The sequence below is a fragment of the Aotus nancymaae genome, unplaced genomic scaffold, assembly GCF_030222135.1.
Source record: "Aotus nancymaae isolate 86718 unplaced genomic scaffold, 86718_ANA_hifiasm-v0.15.2.pri h1tg000033l, whole genome shotgun sequence".
NCBI classification, from domain to species: domain Eukaryota; kingdom Metazoa; phylum Chordata; class Mammalia; order Primates; family Aotidae; genus Aotus; species Aotus nancymaae.
The window spans coordinates 13,889,206-13,914,998 of NW_026988447.1; the positions used below are offsets into that span (position 1 = coordinate 13,889,206).

The following is a 25,793-nucleotide window of genomic DNA, read 5'->3' on the forward strand; positions in this document are numbered from 1 at the left end:
GATAAGTAGGACACACATTTCCGAAGATAAAATTCACAAAACTGAACAGTAAAATTCTACCTCACTTGTCAAGCATCCAGGACCAACCACATCCTATTAGCTATTTAAAATACAAATCAGTGTGATTTGGTTAACTGAGCTTAGAGAAATCATTAAAAGTGGAACAAGAAACCCAAGACTTCGAATACTTTGTGAATATTTATATGAAACTGTCATGCCCATTTAATCTGTTTACTATCTACAAACACCAAGAAAAATTATTCCCAAGGAAACTCAGACTAGTTTGCAGTTGTCACTTAACTTCTCCTCAAAATAATACAGCCTTCTTAGCAGTTGCAGGCTGAGAACCAGTTACTACTACCATCGCTTAATAATTAAAGCAAAGGCTATTTGTCTTGGTTTGCTATGATACAGTCTATACATAAATGCTATAGAATGATAATGCAGACTCATCAAAATATAATGAAAATGTTTAAACATTTCACCTTACCTGCAGTCTCAGATTTATCTGTAGCTACGTAAACAATAGAGAGATGATCTAACAAATCTTGTGTGTTTTCTTCAAATTCTTTCGAAGAGTTTCCCATTGTTACCATTATGCTCATTTGTAGACGCAAAACATCATCAGATTCCAGACAACAACTCTGAGATTGGAAGGAGGAGGAAAAAAGGAAAAACAAACAAAAAAACCATCTAAACTTTGTGGTTTCAAACTCTGGAAGAAAGGAAAATCATTTAATGTAATGGCACATGTATGAGAACAGAATATGCTGTTTTGTGTTTTATTTTTAAGCAAAGAGGCAGGAAAGCAGCCAGAGAGAAAACACTACATATTTTATTTTACCTTTAATTGCTGACACACTTTATTATGTAAACTGCATTCCAGTTGCACCTGCAAGAGGCTAGTATTAGTGGTTTCTGCCTAAAATAAGAAAAAAGGGGGAAAAGAAAAAGTAAGCAAAAGGCTCAGTCTCACATTAACGATAAACAACCTGTCATGCATTCAGAAACTATACTTTTTCATTTATTAATAAATACTTGAATATCTGCTAAATGCTGGGCATTATTCTTTTTAGTGGATATACAACAGTAAGCTAAACAGACAAATCTGTTCTCAGGACTGTCACTGAGCCTATATTCTAATGAAAATCGTAAGTTCTCCCTTGGGCAACATGAAAATTCCTTATTACACCAATAAGCAGGTGAATATGTTCTAAATACACATAGGAACACTGGAGTTTGGCGTTTTTAATGTTTATTGAAAATGTTGTTTAAACACAGGAGTCTACTGTTATTTTAAAGTAGGTTTACAAAGTAACAGTTAATTCTAAGTGTGCCTTCCATTAGTACAGTGACCTAGAAACCATGACCCTCAAGTTAGACACACACACACACAAAAAGAGAGATGTCCAAAACTCAATTGACTATCATTTTTAACAGGGAAGAACTACAGATGAAAGAGACAAAAGTACACAAAAAGAATTCAGGACTGTCAAAGTTAAAGATCTTAACAGCCACCTGGGATGATGTCAACGTATATAAGAAAAGGAAAATGAAAAATCCAGTCAAGGGATACAACCTTGGGTAGGAGGGTGAAGGTGCTACAGGCATGTGAATACACCAAAAAGTGATTTAGTGCAGTACGTGAACCTAAAAGACACGAGCTATGAGATTTCCTCTTTCATTATGTTCAATGTCTCTGGCATAGTGATTGCAAAAGGGTACTCAGCCTGGGAGCCACAGTCCGAACATCAAATCTCAGCAAGGTAGGAAAGCATTCTCCAAAGTCTAGCCTGGCTTAATAGTAAGTGAGCATCTATTAAAACACCCAGGAAAGATGCATTACTAAGAAGAATCACTATAATTATGTTTAATTTGTTAGATTTATAAGACTTACCCAAGTACATTATATAAGAATACATTCTAAACTATGTCAATTGTCATTCAGGCAATTAAAATACAGGGAAAAAAAGGAATAGATCAGGCACAGTGGTTCACATCTGTAATCCCGGCATTTGGGAGGCCAAGGCCGCTCGATTACTGGAGCCCCGGAGTTGGAGATCAGCCTAGGCAACATGGCAAAACCCTGTCTCTACTAAAAAAAAAAAAAAAAAAAATTAGCCAGGCATGATGATGTGCACCTATAGTCCCAGCTACTAGGAAGGCTGAGGTGGGAAGACTGATCGAGCCTAGGAGGTCAAGGCTGTAGTTAGCCATGACTCTTTTATTCTTTTATTATCTTTTCAAGAAAAAGAATTTATATATACACATGCATATATATATGCATGTGTATATATATGTATGTGTATATATGTATATGTGTGTATGTATGTATGTATGTGTGTGTGTGTGTGTGTGTGTGTGTGTGTATATATATATATATTTTTTTTTTGGAGACAGAGTCTTGCCCTGTCGTCAGGCTGGAGTACAATGTCACCATCTCGGCTCACTGCAAACTCCGCCTCCTGGGTTCAAGCAATTCTCCTGCCTCAGCCTCCTGAGTAGCTGGGATTACAGGCGTGTGCCACCACGCCCAGCTAATGTTTATAAATTTAGTAGAGACGGAGTTTCACCATGTTGGTTAGGCTAGTTTCGAACTCCTGACCTCAGGTGATCCGCCCACCTCGGCCTCCCAAAGTGCTGGGATTACAAGCATGAGTCACTGCGCCCAGCCAAAAAAAAATAAAAAATATTTTTAATGCAGTAAAAATATTTAAGGAGTTTAACTAAGTTAGTAAATCAAACATTAAACACTCTTTTAAAGAAATCATTGTTGATATCCGCTAGTATTTTTAAATAGAATATGATTTGTAAAATATATATAAAATCTTAAACAACTAGATTCTTTTTTTTTTTTTTTTTTTTTTTTTTTTTTTGAGACAGAGTCTCACTCTGTTGTCCAGGCTGGAGTAGAGTAGTGTAATTTCAGCTCATGAAACCTCCACCTCCCAGGTTCAAGCCAATTTCCCACCTCAGCCTCCCAAGTAGCTGGGACTACAGCCATGCACCAACTCACATGGCTGATTTGTGTATTTTTTGTAGAGGTGAAGTTTCACCACGTTGCCTAGGCTGGTTTTGAACTCCTGGGCTCAAGCACTCCACCCACCTCAGCCTCCCAAAGTGCTGGGATTACGGGTGTGTGCCAATATACCAGCCCAAAGAACTAGATTTTAAAATTTGTCTTTCTATGAACAAATCCCAACATCAAAGACATAAACAGAAAAAGTCCACTTTCTGAAACTGATTTTTTTTTTTTTGTAACTTTTAAAACTTGTTTTGAGAGACTTGTTAGGCCAGGAGCAGTGGCTCATGCCTATAATCCCAGTACTTTGCAAGGCCGAGGTGGGCGGATCGCCTGAGGTCAGGAGTTTGAGACTAGCCTGGCCAAAATGGTGAAACCGTCTCTACTAAAAATATTTAAAAAGTATTAGCCAGGCATAGTGGCACACACCTGTAGTACTACCTACTTGGGAAGCTGAGGCAGAAGAATCGCTTGAACCCAGGAGGCGGAGGTTGCAGTGAGCCGAGATAGTGCCATTGCACTCCAGCCTGGGTGACAAGGGAAACTTCATCTCAAAAAATAAAACAAAATAAAAATAAAAATAAACACTTGTTATACTGCCCAGACTGAACAGGCGCAATCACAGTGCAGTGCAGCCTCAAACTCCTGACCTCAAGCGATCCTCCCACCTCAGCCTCCTGAGTAGCTGAGACTACAAGCATGTACCATCATACCCAGCTCTGAAACTGCTTTAACCAAAGTTACAAATGATCCTCACATGGCCAAATCCAACAGAAACTTCTCATTTTGTTCACCCCTCTCCCTGCTGTCACCAGCCCCCTGTCCTGTTAATAGCCTGAACCACTTGTCTCTCCTGGTTTTTCTTTCTCTCTGGTTCCTCTGCCGCTGTTCCTCCTCTAACCATCAGACACTGAGTTACGCTGGATACTGCCTGTGGCCTCTTCGCTCTCTCCCAGGTGGAGCTTGTTGGCATGCTGAACCCTCCCACACTGATTCCTCTAGCTCAGACCTCTTCATACCCATATGTGCAACCAGTGACTGGGCATCCACCTGAATCCTCACATACCCCAAGCTAGCCGCCCTTGCTGTGAGTCTCATCTTAGCACCATTATTCATCAATCCTATCATTACTTATCCAGTTGTTAAGCCAGAAACCTGAAAACCACTTTCACTTCACCTTCTCACTTACTCACTTCAAACAAGTCCATAACCAAGTCATACTGATTGTACCGCCTTCATGAGCCCTTAAACCCATTCACTTCTCCTGTTTCTTAATATCCCAGATATCAGGGGTTGGCAAACTATGCCACAGGCTAAATCCAGTTTGCTGCCTGTTTTTGTAAACAAAGTTTTACTGGAACACAGCCATGCCTGTCCCTTTATGGACCGTCTGCTATTGCTTTCGTGCTACGATGGCAGAGTTGAGTACCTGCAACAGAGACTGTATAGCCCATAAAGTCAAAATAAATTCTCTAACAACACTAAACTACAGAAAAAAATTATGGTGTAGTAACTTCCTCCTACTCTCCCTGCATCCACCTCTGCCCTTTCCACTCCATTCTCCACACTGCACCAAGAATGAGTTTACCCATATACAAATCTGGCTGGTCATGCCACTATTTGCTTAAAACTTTTCAAAGATTTCTCACCTGGCAAAAGTCCCAAATCCTCTGCTATAGCTATAAAACTCCGGCGCCTGCCCAGTCTCCACCTCCCTGCGCATGCTCTAACCTCACTGGTCTACTTTCTGCTCTGCTTGTCGTACAACCTTTGAATTTTCCATTCCTTTGCCTTGCACCCATTCTCCAAACCCAGCCACCTCTCCACCTAACTAAATCTGATTTATGCTTCATGTCCCCGCTTCTATATCCCTCTCAGACACCACAGCAACTTCTACCTGACTTTTTGTAACACTTCTCACAACAACCTGGTCAAGGTCTATATTCCCCAGGGGATTCTAAGTGTGGTGTTTTTATCACAATGCCTATCACTTCAACAGCACTCAATAAACGGCTGGTGAATGGATAGAGGTGGGCACACAGCCACAGATGCTACGGAATTGGCTTGAAAGGGCAAGAGAAGCTTGCAAAGGGTAAGAGACAGAAAATAGTAAATAGTGCCTACAAAATAAAATAATAATAAAAACCTGATGCTCAGTGTGTATTTCTGATCTGAAACTTACAAAAAACATCTAAAGAAAAAATCATATTAAAACACTTTTAAAGTACACATTTATAACTAAGTTTTTTTTTTTCTTTTTAAGAAATCTACAACAATGTAACTAGCTTAAGGTCTTAACTTGATAAGGCAATTCTCTACCCTAAAATATTTCTTCAAATGAAGAGATAATGTTAAAAGTTCACAATCATATTAACAGTTTTCAACATAATTAACAACCCTATTTTGCACAGTGATTTGCTGTGATTTAAAGCCTGACATTTTGTCATTCTTAGTAAATCTCTGGATGGATATATTTATAACTTGCCATTTTAATTAAGATTCTTCTATTAGTGAGAGGCATTTAAAAAATCACTCTTTTGTTTCATTTGCTGTAGGACATATTTCAGAATCCCACAAGGGGGAGTCCCAGAACCTCCAAACTGCCCTTCAGAAGTATGCTAAGTTTTCTAAAAGCGAAATTTTCAAATTCAAATCTTTCTCAAAAGAACAAAACAATAGCAAGGTTATCCTAAAAAAAAAAAAAAAAAAGAAAAGAAAAGAAACTCTAACCAAAATATTAGCCAGGGGCAACCATGCACTAGGGTTACAAGTCCCACCCCCCCGCACTGTTCCCAACTGAGCACACTATATGACAGCAGGACACACCCTCATCCCTGATCCTTCATCCAGAATAGGCCTGGGCTGATTAGACCGAAAAACAAACAAAAACCTAATGCTCTAGCTTTGAAACCTCCCATGCTCCTTTAACAAATCAGATCAGACATTTTACAGAAAAAAGAAACAGGAACTCTATACACAAATTTCTCTTAAGTAGTCTTCATTGAAAGTATTAATATACTTCGTATATTTCATATTACTTCATGTGAAGTATTATCCCCTTTTAGAAGATGAGGGGGAAATGTGGCTTGGAGAGGTTAAGAGACTTACCAAAGATCTTGGGGCTAGTTAGTAGAAAAACAGAAAAAAAAAAATAGCAGGTTTTTAAACTGCAAGTCATTACTTTTTTTTAACGAATCAGAACAGACCAAGTCTAGTTCTCCTAGACACCTAAAGGCCTAAAAATCTATCAACACAGGGATATATATTAGAAAAACATACCAAGATAAAATGCAAAGGTCAAGAAAATAGAAATGTTAAAACTCCTTTTGTATGGCATGTATTTGCACAGCTTTGTGGTGAAGAAGTATGAATGTAGGGAACTGGATACTAGAGAGAAAATAATCATCTCCCTTCACTTGCTAAGGAATTGCTAACGCCCTGGGCCAGGAGAAGAGTGTGATTTGGAAAGATTGTGGGCAATTAAACAGGAAAGGAAATAACAGAATTAAAGTACTAAGTCATTTAGATGACTTATTAACAAGAGTAAAGCACAGTCTAATAAATATATTTGAGAATCCAGATTAATCCAGACAGCATGAACAAGAGGACTGAAGATGTTCCTGGTAATAACTACATTAAACCTTTTTATTTAAGGACTATAACTTATGAAATATGAAAGAATTACTTAGATAAATCCCAATCTTAGATTCTATTTTTCTCAGACATCTTTCTCCCTTTTCACAATTTTGAATGCTAAATATTAGAGGTCATTATAAATCTTGGCCAGGTGCAGTGGTTCACGCCTGTAATACCAGCACTTTGGGAGGCCAAGGAAGGCATATAGCTTGAGGTTAGGAGTTTAAGACCAGCCTGTCCAACATGTGAAACCGTGTCTATACTAAAAATACAAAAATTTGCTGGGCGTGGGACTCACACCTATAATCCTAGCACTTTGGGAGGCTGAGGCAGGCGGATCACCTGAGGTCAGGAGTTCGAGACCAGCCTGACCAACATGGAGAAACCCCATCTCTACTAAAAATGCAAAATTAGCCGGGTGTGGTGGTGCATGCCTGTAGCTCCAGCTACTCAGGAAACTGAGGCAGAAGAATCTCTTGAACTCCAGAAGGCAGAGGTTGTGGTGAGCCGAGATTGCACCATTGCACTCCAGCCTGGACAACAAGAGCGAAACTCTGTCTCAGAAAAAAGAATTACAAAAATTCACCAGGCATGGTGGCACAAGCCTGTAATCTCAGCTTCTCAGGAGGCTGAAGCTAGAGAATTGCTTGAACCTGGGATGTGGAGGTTGCAGTGAGCTGCGATTGCACCACTGCACTCCAGCCTGGGCAACAGAGTCCATCTCAAAAAAAAAAAAAAAAAAAAGTAACTCTCTTATACCAACATATGTATCCGGAACACGGATTCTGTATAAGCCATCTGACCATTCCAGCAGGTGGTCCCCACACACAGTATTATGTACATGGCAAATAAAATGAGAGCTATCTTGGGTGCCTTCCACATTAACACTCATTCTATAACCAAACTCCTAACCTGCATTAACGGCAGGTTCCACTGAGTTATTAGTAAGCACTGTAAAGTTATTATTCCCTGATATTAAATAGCAATTGTGTTTCAACCCCCACCACACCACCACTACTACCCTTTTATTCCTCAGATATTAACCACTGAAACAAAATCTAACTATAGTGCCAGACCCGCTCATACAAACATCTGCAAAAACCTAGGAAGTGGCTGAAATGAGTTTGCTTTTAGGAGGGGAAAAAAAAAAGGCTACAGCATATGGATAGCGTTTTTCCTTATCCACATCATTTTAGTAAAGGCAATGTGGCCAAGTGCCTTAGCCAACACAGATTTGAGATCAAACCCCAGCCATAAAACCCTGCGGACATTCCCTACCCATTCTAAGCTCAGATTCCTCTTCCATAAAATCAAGTTATTGAATTCACAGCAATATTGTGAGTGCTAAATGAGATATATATGCAAACCACTGGGTACACAGTAGGCCTCAAAGGGAAGACTATAATTTGCTCATTCACAATTAACACATTTATTTAATAAAATTCCACAACAAATAATTTAGATGCTTGAGGGAAGCATTTTTCTCACATTAAAGCTTTTAGAAGAAAACTCTTCACCACTCCTTTGGTTTCTAAGACATTTTTTTCCCCCTAAAACACTTCAAATTCTTTTTGTCTTATTTCACAATTGGCTCAGAGCCCAAGATAAAAAGAAGTGTCATTTGCTGGACACTACCTCCCACCCCCTGAAATGTGTCAGAAACCCCCGAAAGATAGACAAAAAGCGAATGGGAGAATAAGATAACCCCTGTATTATCTAAACTGTTGGTTGGGCCAAGTGGAAGTCATCTGTGTTGGGTAACACCTTGGTTTTTACACTTAGGTAACTAGCTTTTAACTACCACAACCTGGGCTGGCAGCTTGGGTACAGCCATGTGGGATTTTCACCTTGGTAGGTCAGGCAGCATATGTTGGCTCTGTTCAAAGGCAAGTAACTATTTTTATACAATTGGATGATGCTGAGCCTCAAACAAATGGCAAGTAGGTCCTGCATGTCTGGCACAGGCCCTGAAACAAGATCCAGACTCGACAAAAGTTTAAGCTTTGCAATGCAGGCTGCTGTCACTTGACCTTGAGTAGCGTGGGCACAGCTTATACTTAGTAGGCATCACTGTGGCGAGAATTAGGCTATAAAAGAAAGGATGCTATGGTGGTTCCTCAAAAAACGTGAACAGAATTACCATTCAATCCAGCAATTCCATTTCTAGGTATACACTCAAAAGTGACAGCAGGGACTCAAACAGATACTTATAAACCCACGTTGATAGCAAGATTACTCATAAACACCAAAAGGTGGAAAAAGCCCAAATGTCCATTGATGGGCCAATGGATAAACAGAACATGATATATATGTACAACAGAGTATTATTCAGCCTTAAAAAGGAATAAAATTCTGATACATGCTACATAACATGGGCATTATGCTAAGTGAAATAAACCAAAGGGACAAATACTGTGCAATCCCACTTATATGAGGGACCTTCAATAGTCCAATTCAGAAAGACAGAAAGTAGAATAGTGGTTGCCAGGGAGAATAGTGGTGGCTGAGGGAAGGTGTTTAACAGGCGTGGAGTTTCCCTTTGGGGTGATGAAAAAGTCCTGGAGATGAATGGTGGTGATGACTGTACAACACTGTGAATGTGCTTACTGCCAGTGAACTGTACACATAAAAATGGTAAAAATGGATAGGCTGGGCACAGTGGCTCACGCCTGTAATCCCAGCACTTTGGGAGTCTGACGTGGGTGGATCACGAGGTCAGGAGTTCAAGACCAGCCTGGCCAACATAATGAAACCCCGACTCTACTAAAATTAAAAAAATTAGCTGAGTGTGGTGGCACACACCTATAGTCCCAGCTGCTCCAGAGGCTGAGGCAGGAGAATCACCTGAACCCGGGGGGGCGGAGGTTGCAGTGAGCCAAGACCACACCACTGGACTCCAGCCTGGGTGACAGAGTGAGACTTGGTCTCAAAAAAAAACAAAGGTAAAAATGGTAAATTTTGTGTTAAGTATATTTTACCCCATCTATATATAGGGAAAGGGGAAGGCAAGCACTAGACACAGCTGAAATGGTTTGAAATAACCAAACCTTGCTGGGTAACCGATACAAAGTTACAGCTAGACAGACGGAATGAGTTCTGGTGTTCTACAACACTACAGGGCGACTGCGGTTGACTATAATAAAGCCAGAAGAGAGGATTTTGAATGCTCACGACATAATGAAATGATAAATGTCTGAGATACGCTAATTACCCTGAGTTGATCATCACACATTGTATACACATATCAAAACAGCACTCTCTATTCCATACATAAGTACAATTATTACATGCCAACTAAAAAGGAAAAAAAAAAAGAAAAAGAAAGAGAAACCTCGAAGGCCAGATTAAACAGACATAAAAACAGAAGTGGAGATACCCTGAGATCTCATTGTGAGGGTACTTGAAATGAGCGAAATGTGTCTTTGTGCTAAATGGAGCTTTTAAAAGAATCTAATAAAACAGAAAGACAAGCAAGATCTCAGCAGACTGGAATTGTTCCAAAAAAAAGGATTCAGGCCAGACACAGTGGCTCATGCCTGTCATCCTAGCACTGTGGGAGACCAAGGCAGGTGGATCGCTTGAGCTCAGAAGTTTGAAACCATCCTGGGAAACATGGTGAAACCCCTGCTCCACAAAAAAATATAAAACTTGGCTAAGCATGGTGGCCCGTGCCTGTAGTCCCAGCTACTCAGGAGGCTGAGGAGGGAGCCCAGGAGGCCAAGGTTGTAATAAACTGTGACTACGCCATTTACTCCACCTTGGGCAACAGAGAAAGACCCTGCCTTAAAAAAAAAAAAAAAGTAAAAATAAAAATAAATTAAAATTAAGAAACCGCAACTCAGTTCTAGAAACTGTGGAGAAACACATTTCTAAATCCCTCATAGTAAACAATTAAGGAGCTCTACCGTCAAAGACTGAGGCGGCTACACCAAGCCGTACACAAACCTGGACAGGCGAGAGGAAATCAGGAAGGGGAGTGTGGAATGCTCAGTGCATTTTTCAGTGGAGATGCAATTACTGCTTGTGCTCTGAGGGAATATGCTTGAGAAGTTTACGGCATTTAGGACTCAAGAAAAGGCACAGCAAAGAGGAAACCATTAAAGGGGAACCAGGTAGGACAAGATAAACTGAGCCTGGGCCTGACTGGGATACTGGACTGACAGAAGAGTATCTCTTATGTAAGATTATGCAATGCAGCAAACAGAAAAAAGATTTGTTTGAACTATAGATGTTTTTAGTAGACCCAGAACTTGATTTTATCTCCTTTGCTTTGGGAGAACACACCAAAAAAAAAAAAAAAAAATTAGAGAAATATCTAAAGGGAAAATAAATATCTAGACCAAAAAGTAAAAAAAAAAAAATTAAAGGAACACACTAAGTAATTGAGAAGAAAGAGACCAACACAAAAATCTGGTTAAATGGAGGAACAGTGGAGGACAAGCAAGTCCTGGGGACAGGGCTAAGAACAGGCCCTGACGGACTCGCACTTCCAAAGTGTCAAAAACCGCTCACCTCAGGGCGTCTGCTGAGAGGAACACTCCAGTTGAAATCAGTGGACAGAAAGGAAACAACCTTCCCTAAGACGCAGGTTTCAGCAAATCCACAGTGAGAGGCAACGGAAACCACCTGTGCACAGATCTCAAGGTCGCTGCCCACAGAGTCTGCAGAAGCTCTGCTCCTAACACAGCTTCGACACCACTGAGCACAGGAGTCCGGGAAATGCCAGAAACAAGGGCCCAAGGAAGAAACAGAAATCCACACACGGAAAACAGAAGGCAGGCCGGCCGAGCAACTGGGCTACCGCCAGGCAAATAAATGTATAAACTCAGGAAAGGCCAGAGCGTCTCAGGTGCCCCTTCCTGAGAGGCGAGGTGGTATGCACAGGTGGCTCCTCTCTAACCCCCAAAGTACCCAGATTAGCCTCCTGACTAATGGCGATCTCCCCCTGCCAAGTGTTAAGTGCAAAGGTCTGAGACTTTAACGACCAGCATGAATTCAAGCGGAAACCAAAGTGAGGCTCTTTCCAACTTCCTTCCCTCTCTTTGGCAAATAGGAAGTACTGGGAACAATTCTGCTTAAAATTAGTGTTTGGAGGGCTGGGAGGTGGGAGGACATGTTTTTCCAAATTTTTTGGATGTGAAGTTAATAAATGAAGTTATTCTTGTGTGTTTCATTAAGATTGTAGATTCAAGTGAGGCTCAAAAGACTTACTACTGAACCACTACAAATTCTGAAACCTTGGGGGAACCACACACATTTTAGCAAGAACAAATCCAGGCTGTAGCTGCTAAAAGTTCCCCATCTGTACACAGGCATGGAGAACCTCTCTGATTAAAACTTAAAAAAAAAAAAAAAAAAAGACCAAGAAATTGAGGAGGACTTCAAATTCTTTGAATGTTAACTCACAGGCCAAGATCATTTGATACACCATAGCCTTGAACTTTCATGTCCTGCCAGGGGTTTGAATCTCTGAATTTTAAAGTTCTCCCTGAGTTTCATAATAGGAGAGGGTTTATATTCAAAAGCTTCTTTTTAAAAGTTAAGTGATTAAGGCATTTTAGCTATGTGCCAGAGACTAGTTCTAAGCTCTTAGAGAAATTAATTGATTGAATAGCTACAGCAATCCTATCCGAAAGGGCTATTATTACATATTTTACAGATAACCTGAGACACAGGGAGATTAGGTAACTTGGCTAAAGTCACTCAGAACCAAGATTTGTAGCCAGGTGGTCTGGTTTGGAATTCACCCTCTTACTCACTCCCACGATGCATCTCTATGACAGGCATTTTATATGGCTGGTATTTTCTACTGACATATTTTAACACTGTTATTTCATCTCATCACAAAAGCTCTGATAAACCGTACTGGATACTGCAGTTGAAAAGAATTTGGGAAAGGGAAACAGAGGAGGATGTGAACTTTCAACGCTGGTTACAGTGTGGCCTTGAAGCAGATGATTAGTGAATTTAATCCATCTCAAAGCTTTCTAGGGGCAAACTCAACAGCAGACCCCAGCAGTCCGAGGAGGGTCAACAAAGAAATCAGGGGAGGGGCAGGCTCTCAGGGGGAGGAGGAACAGGCCCAGGAAGGTGAAAGCTCAGGGCTGAAGTGGGCAGATCGCTTTGGGCTTAACAGGTAATTCCAGAGTCAAGAGAACCAAAACCAAGGACGTCACAATGAAAGCCTTCTCTTTCCCTAAACACTCCTGTCCTTTTATCCCAAGCCTTCCTCTCCCCTTCCCAATTACCTAATAGGTGGGCAACAGATAAGCATTCTATGCTGTGAAAAGGGCTGAGCAGGGCGGGGGCTCTTAGAGGAGTTGGGTTCTTTCCTCCTCCTCTCTATACTTTGGGAAGCATCTGTCCTTCAGACCCAAATTCCCCTCCAGTGAGTCACCCCAAAGTCTACCCTAGGGGAGAAGGAGTTAGTAACTCCTGGCTCTTTTACCCTAGCTGATACAGGAGAATATGCTTATTAGTAATACAAAGGCAGTTTTAGTTCTCTATCTCCAGATTCTTAGATATTCAATGATTCAGAACTTGGTGAGGAAGAGAGGTGTTATTTATTAGGTATCTCTAAGTCTTCTAACAAAAGTTTCTAAAATACTCTAAGAGAATAAATGAAAGAAGTCAAAGGAAGATCTGTGTCTTATATCTTCATAAATAGCTTATTGTAATGTTTTCCTTTTTATCCATTTATCCAATTGTCAACCATTTACTACATGTTATATTGCCAGACTCTGTGCTAGGCGATAGGAAAACAAAGATTAGGGCATAATTCTTGCTCTTAAGGGGTTTGTATCCAGTACAGAAAAATACATAAATACAAAAGCTTTTACGATAATCTTTTAACTTTCCCTAATATTTAATATTTTGCCAGCCACCCCAAGTGAATCCCAACATCCTGCAACCACAGGGATCTCTTAGGGTTTTCAGTAAAGAACTAGTCAATTCTCCTGGGAGGCAAACAAATAAAGAAACAAGGTAAACACTGAGTTAAAAGAGGGACCAGGAAACTATGTCCTCATGGTAGCCAAGAAAGCAGAGTTTTTAAAGAAGCAAACAGGAGGAAGATGAAGGGTGAAGAGACTCCACTCAGTCTGAAACAAAAATGAGGGGAGGGAGAACACCCCCACCCACACATCTTGGTATTTTCTCTTTCTAGAGTCTTCACCATGCTCCCCTCCTTTCTTCCAGTCACCAACCCTCCTCTACCTCTCCCCTTCCCACGTTCCCATTCCACAGAGGCATTCTCACTTGAAACTTAAGAAAAGTTTTAGTTGTTTAAGCAAGTCCTTAAAAAAAAAAAAAAAGCTATATTCAGAAGTAGATAGATAAGTAAATGTATACCATCACTTAATTTCCCCTTAATATACAGTAATCATTTTCCAGAGATTGACAGTCTATCATTTTTACATAAAAAAGATCAAACAACTTCTATCACTCAAAGAAATTGAAAGGAATTAGCTTGCCTTAAGTAGACAGCAAGGGAAGGGTTTCCATAGAGCCCTCCGTTCATGGGTTAGTACCTTATTCCCACAAAACATAAAAAGCAGCCTGGGGGCCGGGCGCCGTGGTTCATGCCTATAATCCCAGCACTTTGGGAGGCCGAGGCGGGTAGATCACCTGAGGTCAGGAGTTCGAGACCAGCCTGGCCAACATGGTGAAATCCTATTTCTACTAAAAATACAAAAATTAACCAGGTGTGGTGGTGTGCACCTGTAATCCCAGCTACTCAGGAGGCTGAGGCAGGAGAATTGCTTGAACCCAGGAGGAGGAGGTTGCAGGGAGCCAAGATCGCACCACTGCACTCCAGCCTGGGTGATGAGACCAAAACTCTGTCTCAAAAAGAAAAAGTAGCCTGAGGAAAAAAATCTAGTTTTTCCTCTTTCACTTATTAAACTCCCGCTCTAACCTCACCTTTGTGCCGTGCTCCTCAATCCTCTTGGAGGTAGGACAAAAAACTCCAGGTGTTATCTCAAACAACAAAAAACGGTTACATCTTGATGCACTGCTAAAACTACAACAAAATGTTACTAAATCATTATGTTTACACAGGTATTTCTAGGAATTCTCAGCTATCACAATACTGTTTATTCCATTTAACTAGTTGTGTAAGACTATCAGGAAAACAGGACAGTTCTAAAGGCCCTTATTTCTCTGTTCTCTCTTTTTCCATCTTCAAATCCTAGATCAGGCATTTTGTAATCTGTCAGTGAGAAATGTGCCCCTTTCCATTTCCTCATCAAACTGTGACTGAAAGGCTTTCCACGTTCTCCTCTTTACCCTGAGTTTACAGCTGCCCTTCTAGATTGCCACGTTAATTGACAGGTGTCAGCACCCTAGAAGGCAAGTAGCAGGTAACACCTTGGGGCACCTTCCCCACGCCAAATCTAGCAGGCGCCACGCTGCAGGCAGCCCGGGACCACAACCTTCGCCCAGCAGCTGTCCTTGGCAGGCGGGCACAAGGGTTGGACACCACACTCTGAAAGCAAAGGTTGTGCCAGTTTTAAAAGGTTAGGAACTCCTGGTCTGAAATATATTAGATATCACACAGAATATCCAGAGATAATCTCTCCTGTACACTATCCAGCATATGTTGCCATGGAGAAGGAGAAAATCCCTCGTCCCCACAAACTCTCAGAAAAAATACTGCAAGCAGACAACCAACCATTAATTATGATGATCGTTGCCAAGTATGACGGTGGTCTTAAGGTTTATTTCTAATGTTTTCTTTCTCTGGGTTTCCCATGTTTTCTTATAATCACATTATAGTTTCTGATAATCCCAGAATATCCTTAAGAGATATCTCTCAGACAATTCAATAATTTGATACTATGTTGAGACACACACACACTCACACACAACGACAAAACTACCTTTCCTTGGCAGAACTGTGTGTCAGTGTTTTCCTCTCACTTTAAAATCAAGTTTCCGACATTGTCTTATAATCACATTTTTAACAACATTATTTACAGTGATTTCAATAACAATAATTTAAGTTCTTTTCAATCTCTCAGACAAGTTATATGGCTAATGATCCTAAATGCCAGATTCTGAGACAATGCCAATTTCAAATATTCTGTTTTGCCCAAATAAATCACTGAAATACTCCCCAAATCTCAATGGCTTGAATCCAATACATTATTGGAGAAAACATTTAAATAATAAAATTTCTTGCTTTCTCATGAGCCCAACACCACTATATTTATATGCTATACCCGTCATATACTTAGTTACAATCATAGTCTAGTTTTAACACTTGTCAAACATTCCCAAATAGGTCTCATAATTATAATTCAAAGAACTACTTAATATTCTACCATGTTGATATGCTTACATTTATTAAATCCTTTTTCTACTGTTGGGCCTTTATACAGTGTCTGCTTTTTTGCCATAATAAAAATGCTTCAGAGAACATTTTATTTGTATTTATCTTTCCTGGATCAGGGATTACTAAAGCAATAGATATGAAAATCAATATAGCATTTACTAAATTTGGGAAAATTTTAAAGCATACTGAGCTGGCACTGCCAAGGATCAAAATATGCTCTTATTACAAAAAATAAAATATTCTTAACAATTATTCACTGGCTCTGCTCTCAACCTCCACCAAGTAACTTAAACTCTAAAAGTCCATTCGATAATTTCTAAAATAAGAATAATGCCACCTGACCTGGTAGTAAATCTGCTGAAGGTCAAACTGGTGGATGTGGTGAAAAGGTGAAGTTCTACAAATCTTAGATGTTATGACCAGCAGATATGCTATTTGGGGATCTCAACTCAGATGGCCATTGACTCATTTATCTATTAAAAACTCTGGGAGTCCTCAGTGTACTAAACATGAAATTGATAGAGATTACAAAAATGAAAAAGCAGGCCCTGTACCTCCTGCAGAGTCTCATGAAGAACAGAAGAGACACCTGAGACTCCAAGCATTAAGGCAGGGCGTGGACCAAGTGGCACGCAGACCCCGAGCACAGGCTGCCTGGGAACCTGGAGAGGTGCCAGAGAGACGATATCTGAACTGGGTCTTGAAGGATGGAATGAGAATAATTAGAATGGGATAAAAGCTTATGAGGTGAAGAGAGCTTGTGGAAAAGGGATGGCACGTACTGAGAATGATGAGAGGTCTGTGAGTCCGGAGTTCAGAAAAGAGGGGTAGAAGCTCTGAGTCTGGAGGGAGAAGCTGGTCCCAGGTTACTGAGGACCTTGCCTATCAAGCAAGAGCTTGGACTGTATCCTGTAAACAAGAGAGGGCTCAGCTAATCCAGCGGCCAGGGAAATAACCAGTTTGTGTAACATGACATCACCAGCAGCAGAGTGACATGTGAACTGGAGTGGAGAGAGAATGACTGGAAGAAAACCCAAGTGACAAATAACAATAAGAATGCAATAAAAGCAGGACAGCCTCAGATTGTCATTCAGACCCACCACCACAGTGACTTTCATTGCTAGGAATTCTCTCTGTGAGAGGGCCAAAACAATAAAAAAGAAGGACCAAATGAAAAGGTTTAAAAACGCAATCTTACCTCCACGTTTTCCTACTATCTTGGTCCACATGGTCAAACATAACAAAATGCCTCAAACTAGGTAGTTTTAAACCACAGACATTTATTCTCACAGTTCTAGGAAGTCCAGGATCAAAGTACCAAGAGATTCTAGTGAGGGATGGTTCCTCCTAGATGCCACCTGCTATGTGCCAACTATGCCATCTGTGTCCTCAAATGGCAGAAGGGGCAAACAAGCTTCTTTTTTTTTTTTTTTTTTTTTTGAGATCGAGTCTTGCTCTGTCTCCCAGGCCGGAGTGCAATGGGATAATCTCAGCTCATGGTAACCTCCACCTCTCGGGTTCAAGACAGGCTCCTGCCTTAGCCTCCCCAGTAGCTAGGATTACAGGTGCACATCACCACGCCCAACTAATTTTTGTATTTTTAGTAGAGATGGGATTTCACCACATTGGCCAGCCTGGTCTTGAACTCCTGACCTCAAGTGATCCACCCACCTCTGCCCCCCAAAGTGATGGGATACAGGTGTGAGCCACCACGCCCAGCCAGGCCTCTTTTATTAAGGGCACCAATCCAATTCATGAAGGCTCCAGCCTCAGGACATGGTCTCCTCCCAAGGGCCCCATCTCTTAATACTATTGCCCTGAGGATTCCATTCAGCATATGAATTGGAAGCAGTGAGAAAAAGTGAATGCATACCTTTGCGTGCAGTGTTGTAATATATGTAAGGAGAAATACTGCACACGTGGTGGCTCACACCTGTAATCCCAGCACTTTGAAAAGCCAAGGTGGGTGGATCAATAAGTCCAAGAGTTTGAGAACAGGCAGAGCGATATGGCAAAACCCTGTCTCTACAAAAAATACAAAAATTAGCCAGGTATGGTAGCGTGCACTTGTAATCCCACCTACCCAGGAGCCTGAGGCAGGAGGATGGCTTCAACCCAGAAGGCTGAAGTTGCAGTGAGCTGAGATAAAACCACTCCACTCCAGCCTGGGTGACAAAATGAAATCCCATCTCAAAAAAAAAAAAGGTGGGGGGTACACATCTATTTTCTCACTGCTTTCCTTTCTCATGATTGAATTTTGCTATGTTTGTAGTAGCAAAACATCCTTTATCATCTAAGATTATTCTGGCAACCCATATTTTAAGTTTTGCAACAGATAACTCATAACCATCTTAAAAATGACATTTGAATTATGTATCCTCAATATACTACATCAAGCACATCTCCCATTTTATGATCCATGCTCCACAGTTTTATGAAAGATTCCTGCTGTTTTTCCTTCTCTGATCAGCATTTCACAGACGGATGAGTCAAGCAGTACCTGCAAATTCTGGAACCTTACCTTCCAGACTATTTATGTTCAGGGATCCTTGGGTACATACATGCCTTTCTATCCTCTGCCTACACTGAAGCCAGATAATTTTTTAAATACTCAATGAATTATACTAAAATCCAATTCTATCTAGACCCATATGTAAGTCAGACCCAAACATATAATCAGCCTGTACGTTTTACCCACTCACGTATAAAAGTCTAAAAATTATATAGCCCTATGGTTTCAGTGAAAATACTTTTAAACCACTATTATCATCTTACTCAGTTTTCTTACTCATAATGATTCAATTGTCATACGTAAGACAACTGTATTTCTTCTCTCAACTTCAAATTTTATTCCTAAAACAAACGAGTTATTTTCTCCTCACGTGGCACTAAGGGAACAAGTTAAAGAAAAGTTGGCTGGGCGCAGTGGCTCACGCCTGTAAGCCCAGCACTTCGGGAGGCTGAGGTGGGCAGATCACGAGTTCAGGAGTTCAAGACCAGCCTGGCCAATATGGTGAAACCCTGTCTCTACTAAAAACAAAAATTAACCAGGTATGGTGGCATGCACCTGTAATCCTAGCTACTCAAAAGGCTGAGTCAGAAGAATCACTTGAACCTGGGAGGCAGAGGTTGCAGTAAGCCAAGATCGCGCCACTGCACTCCAGCCTGGGCAAGAGAATGAGATTCCTTCCCCTTACCCCCGCCAAAAAAAAAGAAAAGTTGATGATATATTTCTGTCTAAACCTTCTTGCTAAGCTTTCTCGCAGATATACTTTCTAGCTCTATACTGGAGAAGAGGCAATTACGCCTTTGGTACCTTCCACACCCTCTTATCCTTTTTGAGGGAGTCTGACCTCCTGAATCCACTAACCCCCCAACCCTGGACAATAGGTTCCTGACAACAGGCAGAGAGTATAAAAACATAAAACAGGTAGAATATCAAAATAAAGACATTCCTTTCTAAGAACAGTTGACAACTTTATAGCCACTTAAAATACAACAAAGAACTCACATAATGTATGCAGTTTTGACGCAGAAATATTATAGTCAGGATTTTTTTTTTCTAGAGGAATGCCACAATTATTTCTTAGGTTTAAATTTTGTAAGTTTTTGATTTTAGGTATTGCAAGACTTAAAAGATACTTTAAAATTTATTTTCCTGAATCGCAGTAAAAATGAAAGAAATGAAAATAACTGTCTTTTAAGAGTTTTTTTGATACTCAGATTTTTAAATATTGGTTTCTAAAAGAAGACCAGCCAAAAAATTACGTTTCATCTACAAATTCTGAAGTATTTTATACTGTAATATCACAAGAGTAAGGATGCTGTGTTGTGTTCACAGCCCTATCATTTATTGTAACACTCAAAAAATAGTGTTTCAATAACTATTTTTGACTGATGGGGGGAGAACTATGGCCAAAAAGAGCAGCCTTAGAAAGTGACTTAAGTAAACTCACAGACCCTAAGATAAATGAAAAATGAAGGAGAAAATCTACAGCCAGGAATGGGGCCACAGATGAGAGGTCAACGAGAATACCAAGACAATTCAGTGTAGAAAGAACTGTCTTTTCAACAAATGGTACTGGAACTACCAGACATCTACATGCAAAAAAATGAGTATGAATCCCTTCCTCACATCATATACTAAAACTTAAAGTCAGGATGGGTCATAAACCTAAATGTAAGGCTGGGCGTGATGGCTCATACCTGTAATCCCAGCACTCTGGGAGGCCGAGGCAGGCAGATCACCTGAGGTCAGGAGTTTGAGACCAGCCTGGCCAACATGGTGAAACTGTGTCTCTAAAATAAGAAGAAAAAGAAAAAAAGTGTGTGTATATATATATATATACACATACACATAGACACATACTTTAAAAAAACCTAAATGTAAACTATAAAATTCTTAGAAGGAAACATAGGAGTAAAGCTTTATAACCTTAGGCCTTTTTTGATATAATACTAAAATCATAAAGTGACAAAAGGAAAAACAGAAAAACTTGACTTCATCAAAATTTAAATCTTTTGTACTTCAAAGGGCATCATCAAGAAAATGAAAAGACAACCTATAAAAAGGGAGAAAATATTTGCAAACCATGTACCTGATAAAGGCCCAACGTCCAGAATTTAATCCATTTACTATTCAACAATAAAAAGACAAACACAATTTTAAAATGCGCAAAGGATATGAACAGACACTTCCCCAAAGACGATATACAAATGGCCACTGAGCACATGAAAAGATGCTCAATGTCATCAGTCATTACAAAAATGCAAATCAAAACCACGAGATACCACCTCATGCTCAGTAAGATAACTACTAAAAAAACAAAAGCAAAAATGCAAGATAAGTGTTGGCAAAGTTGTAGAAGACTGGAATCCTTATAGATTGCTAGTGGGATTGTAAAATGATGCAACCACTTTAGAAAACAGTTTTACAGTTCCTCAAAATGTTAAACACGGAATTACCATATGACCCAGCAAAATTCCACTGCTAAGTATACACCCAAGAGAAAAGACATGAAAGATACGTCCACACAAACTCACACAAAAATGTTCATGGAACATGATTCATAACAGCCAGAGTAAAAACAACACAAATGTCCACCAATGGATGGTTATGCAAAATGTGGCATGTCATACAATGTACCTTATTTGTAATAAAAAGAAATGAAAGACGGATGAAACTGAAAACATGCTAAGAGAAAGACGCCAATCACAAAAGACCATACATTTCATTTACATAAAATGTTCAAAATAGACGTTTTTTTCTTTTTTCTTTTTTTTTTTTTTACAAAAAATGTTGCTTTTCTAGACAAATCTTTAGAGACTGAGGCAATGAAAATGTTCTAAAATTAGACAGTGGTGATGACTGCACAGTTCTGGATATAGTAAAACCCACTGAATGGCATACTGTAAGTGGGTGGATTTTGTGATATATGAATTATATTTCATAACACTGTTTACAAAATAAATTTTTAAAATACCAAAAAGAAAAGAAACAGAGTTGGGTATGTTCTGAAGCAGAAACAAAGCAGCGCAGAGAGTGACAGAACCTGGCCTGTGAGGACAGCCCCACAGTGGAGGACAGCCAAAACTCCACTCAACCACTGCTTCCCAGGTGAGATGCAGGGAGTGCAACAGGAAGCCCAATCACACAGTCCCTGCTTTCACAGAGCTTCCATTCCATAGGTGATGGAAAGAATTGTGAAGCAATTACATCAGGTCGAAGTGTGATTATTTAATGGAGATAAGTATGGGAGTAGAAGTCTAACAAAGGTCCTGAAATTAGGATGGGGAGAGAGGCAAGAGTCCCTGAAGAGCTCAAGTATGTGTTGAAAAAGGAGGGATGAAATAAGGGTTAATTTGGGGAAAAGTTGGAGGTGGAGGTTGAGAACACTGTAGACACAGGGGCCTGTGGCAGGGGGGGAAATGGCATTGCACAATCTAGCGGGGAAAGGCTCTTGTGGCCATGAGGTAGAGACCAAGAATGGGCGGTGTGCAATGCAGGTGAAGAGAGACAGCAGCCAGACCATGAGGGCCTCACAGCCATAAGCAGGATTTGGTTTAAATTCTAAGACCTACAGGAATGCACTGAAGGGTTTCAAGCAAGGGACTAATGTGGTCCAACTTGAATTTTGGGGAAAGAAGTAGGAAGGGACCAAAGTAGATGCTGGGAGTTAATGGGATACTGGAGTTAGCCAGAAGAGAAATGAGGATGGCCTGGTGCCGGAAAGGGCAGTGGGCATCATGAGAAGTATGCAGGATCTGCCAGGCCACGGGGGTCAGATAATGGGCAAGCTGTTCTAGCTCTCTAGGAGGCCTGCAGAGTCAGCTTCCTCTCTCCCTTCATTCCACTTATCCTCACATTAACCCCCAATAACTAAGGTACTCTGAATACCCATCTGTATTCCAATACTCAGATCTCCACTGATAAGGCATCTGGCCCTCTGAGCTCCCAGTGGAGTCACAAGAGAAACCCGGCCATTCTCAGCTGCCCCATTTTGCTGAAGGATAGCCCTGAGATAAGGCTGAAAATGTTCATCTGCTGAAACCTGTGCTGCCAGCATATGCAAATTAAACTGAATCTCACTCTTTCTAATCCCTTCTCCAAAAGTGCAAGCCACAGCACATCAGTATCAGTCTCCTACTTAAAACCTTTCAACACATCCCCCCTGGTTTTAGGATTTAAACCAAATATAAATTTGCAAATTAAAAGAAGTACTCCTTAAAATTCTGCAAAGAGGGGCTTAGCAGTTTTATAAAAATAAAAATAATATTTTAAATCCCTAAGAATTATTTGGTGATAAAGATCCCAGATATAACCCTAGAGGTAAATAAAATTGGGTTTTCTCCTCAAGTGGAATGTAAGCTCTATGCAGATACAAACTCTAGACCAAGGCCTGGCACAAAGCAGAGGCTCAAGAGAACCGCTGAATGAATGAAAGCCCCAATTACTAATGGTATTGACTACAAATTCTAAGCAATGTTCCTTATTTAACAATCCAAAAGAAGAGGTAAGTTTCATAATATATTGGTTCAAGAGCTTTTCTCAATTATAACAGTTATCCAGTTCCAAGGAAATATGGATAATCAAGGAAAAAAAGTAGCTAACCCTATAAAATGATTAATGAAATATATATTAAAATAATTTGAACTTATCACTATACATCTACTACAAAATCAGAATAGTTCTTCCCACTAAGCCCCATCCAGCAGGACCAGAAGCAGGAAGTGGGGAAAGACAGCAAGACATCCTTAGAGGCCTGTTATTATTGGTGACCATGGAGGCTGTCTCCCTGAAAAGCAACCAGGTAAGATTTAACAAGCTCTATAAAATGGTTCACAGTCTTTAACCAAAGCATCTCTCCTCTTTATGAAACATGCCCCAAGGAAAAAGAGGAATCAGAAGGAAAATTAAAGAAATTTATAAAATAGGTATATGGCCTAACGGTAATAACAGTGAAAAACTGGAAACATTTCAAGCGTGGTGGCTCACGCCTGTAATCCCAGTACTTTAGGAGGCCAAGGTGGGTGGATCACGAGGTCAGGAGTTCAAGACTAGCGTGACCAGCATGACCAGCATGGTGAAACCCTGTCTCTACTAAAAGTACAAAAAAAAGAAAAAATTAGCTGGGCATGGTGGCAAGCACCTGTAATCCCAGCTACTCAGGAGGCTGAGGCAGGAGAATCCTTTGAAGCCGGAGACAGAGGTTACAGTGAGCTGACATTGCGCCACTGCACTCCAGCCTAGGCGACAGAGCGAGACTCCATCACAAAACAAACAAACAAACAATAAAACTGTAAACATTTCAAAAGACCAACGGTAAGATTAGGCAAACTATGGAATATCAACACTGTGAACTCTACAGCCATTAAAAAGAAGTTACATGGAATCCACTAATATTTTACATATGTATATTATTTCTATATTTTTTCAAAAAGCAGAAAATAGTAAAAACCCCAATTCTCAGAGGGTTACAAAGTTTGGCGGCTACCAGCATTCAAAGTAAATCTATTAAAATGACCTGCGTTTGTGACAGCTGAATGCTCTGGACCTTTGGAAGCAGAAAATAAGCATTCGGTAGCTGTTTTGCAGACCCTTCTGTAGAGATTCTGCGAGTGCCAATTCCAGATACCTGCAGAGAAAGAGTGAGAATTGCTCCTCTGTTAGAGTTTTAAAACACATTTGCCGTGACACAAAAGCATATCTCCAAAGGAAATCTATATTCATCACCATGGCCTTCAAGACTCTATTAATCCAATTATTATATTTATCTTTGTCTACAAAAAACACAGTGAATGTTTCAGAAATACAAAATGTTGTCTGGGCACAGTGGTTCACCCACTCAAGACTTTGGGAGGCTCAGACAGGTGGATCATTTGAGGCCAGGACTTTGAGACCAGCCTGGCTAATGTGGTGAAACCCTGTCTCTACTAAAAACACAAAAATTAGCTGGGCAGTGTTGGGAGGCTGAGGCAGGAGAATTGCTTGAGCCTGGGAGGTGGAGGTTGCAGTGAGCCGAGATCACGCCACTGCACTCCAGCCTGGGCAACAGAGTGAGACCCTGTCTCAAAAAAAAAAAAGAAAAGACAGGAAAGAAATACAGAACGCTGTATTTAAGCTGAATGTTCCTCACTGTAGCAAATCTGTTCACAAGTAGGCAAGTCTTCCGATATGGGACCTCTTTAATGGAATCCAGTAAGAAATAATCACAAAAACTGATCTTGGCACTTCAGTTGCTTGATGCCACATCTTGTTAAATGCTACATCAGGTACCATTTGAGATAATGATTCTTGTTTCTAAGAACAGCAATAAGATTCTTCAAGCTCCCTTCCTGGTACCTTGGTATGAATAGTGAGCTCCCTTGGAACCAGCATCCAAGCACACAATCAATGTCTCCCAATCAGAAATATTCCTGAGCCAATGAGGCGAGGTAGGCAAAATCACTGGAGATTGTCCTTAGAGCGCCTCCTTCCGAACTGCCTGTGAGGTGAGAGCCATGAGCTTTGAACGACTTCTGTATTTTATGATGGGAAACTGTGTGTGACAGATTTCTTTGCTTTGTATTCTCCAAAGATCCACAGTAGGGTTATAGCCCTGTACTTGTAGGACAGACAGCCAACTGTGGCATGTCAGGCAGAAAAGGGTGAATGCTGATGAATTTAACATCACTAACAGTCTTATATTTTAACGACATAAACCAGATAACATTTCCAAAAGTCTTTTAAAAAAAATCCACCCCTATGGTTAGGTCAACCAACCAAATTACGTGACACAAGGAAAAAGTTACTCACATGATAGGAAAGGACTCCATAAGAAGAGGTATTAATAAATAAAGAACTTTCAATGCTTCCTTCTTCAGTAGGTAAGAAAATAATTCTGAAGGAAGTTTTTCCCAGTGCTGGAATTACCTGAAAGAAAGATACTCAATCAGCCATTTGGAGGAACGGCCCTTTTGATAAATTGTCTTTCACAGACCTTCTTTTTTTGACAACTTCTGTTAATAGACAGTTGCATATTGTGTACCCTTGATTTATCAGTATCATGAATCCATAAGAAGCCCCAAACTGCTCAGTGTCCACCTAAGAGGATATATCAAAGAATATACCACTGCCTGAGGACGAGTCCTTTCACTTCAGACTGGAGCTGTCTGTCTCACATCTTTCCTTCCCCTCCTTTTCCACACCCACAGGTCCAACTGTCTTTAGCTAACAGATCTATCTCTACTTAAATATACAGAATAACAACATACAAACATGTTGATATGTAATAAAAATCAGGAACAACGTTTATCCAGACT

General features: G+C 40.4%; 1 protein-coding gene across 3 annotated transcripts in view; it reads right to left on the reverse strand.

The window, feature by feature from the left end:
- TMEM131L (transmembrane 131 like) overlaps positions 1-25,793 on the reverse strand; it is a 186,499-nt gene that overhangs the window by 60,216 nt on the left and 100,490 nt on the right. For all 3 annotated transcript variants that reach the window (XM_064383805.1, XM_064383804.1, XM_064383806.1), the window contains exons 6-9: positions 25,288-25,404; positions 24,017-24,127; positions 845-922; positions 491-644 (exon numbers count right to left, since the gene is read on the reverse strand). In XM_064383805.1, the coding sequence (XP_064239875.1) occupies positions 491-644; positions 845-922; positions 24,017-24,127; positions 25,288-25,404 (460 nt within the window). The remainder of the gene's footprint in view (positions 1-490; positions 645-844; positions 923-24,016; positions 24,128-25,287; positions 25,405-25,793) is intronic.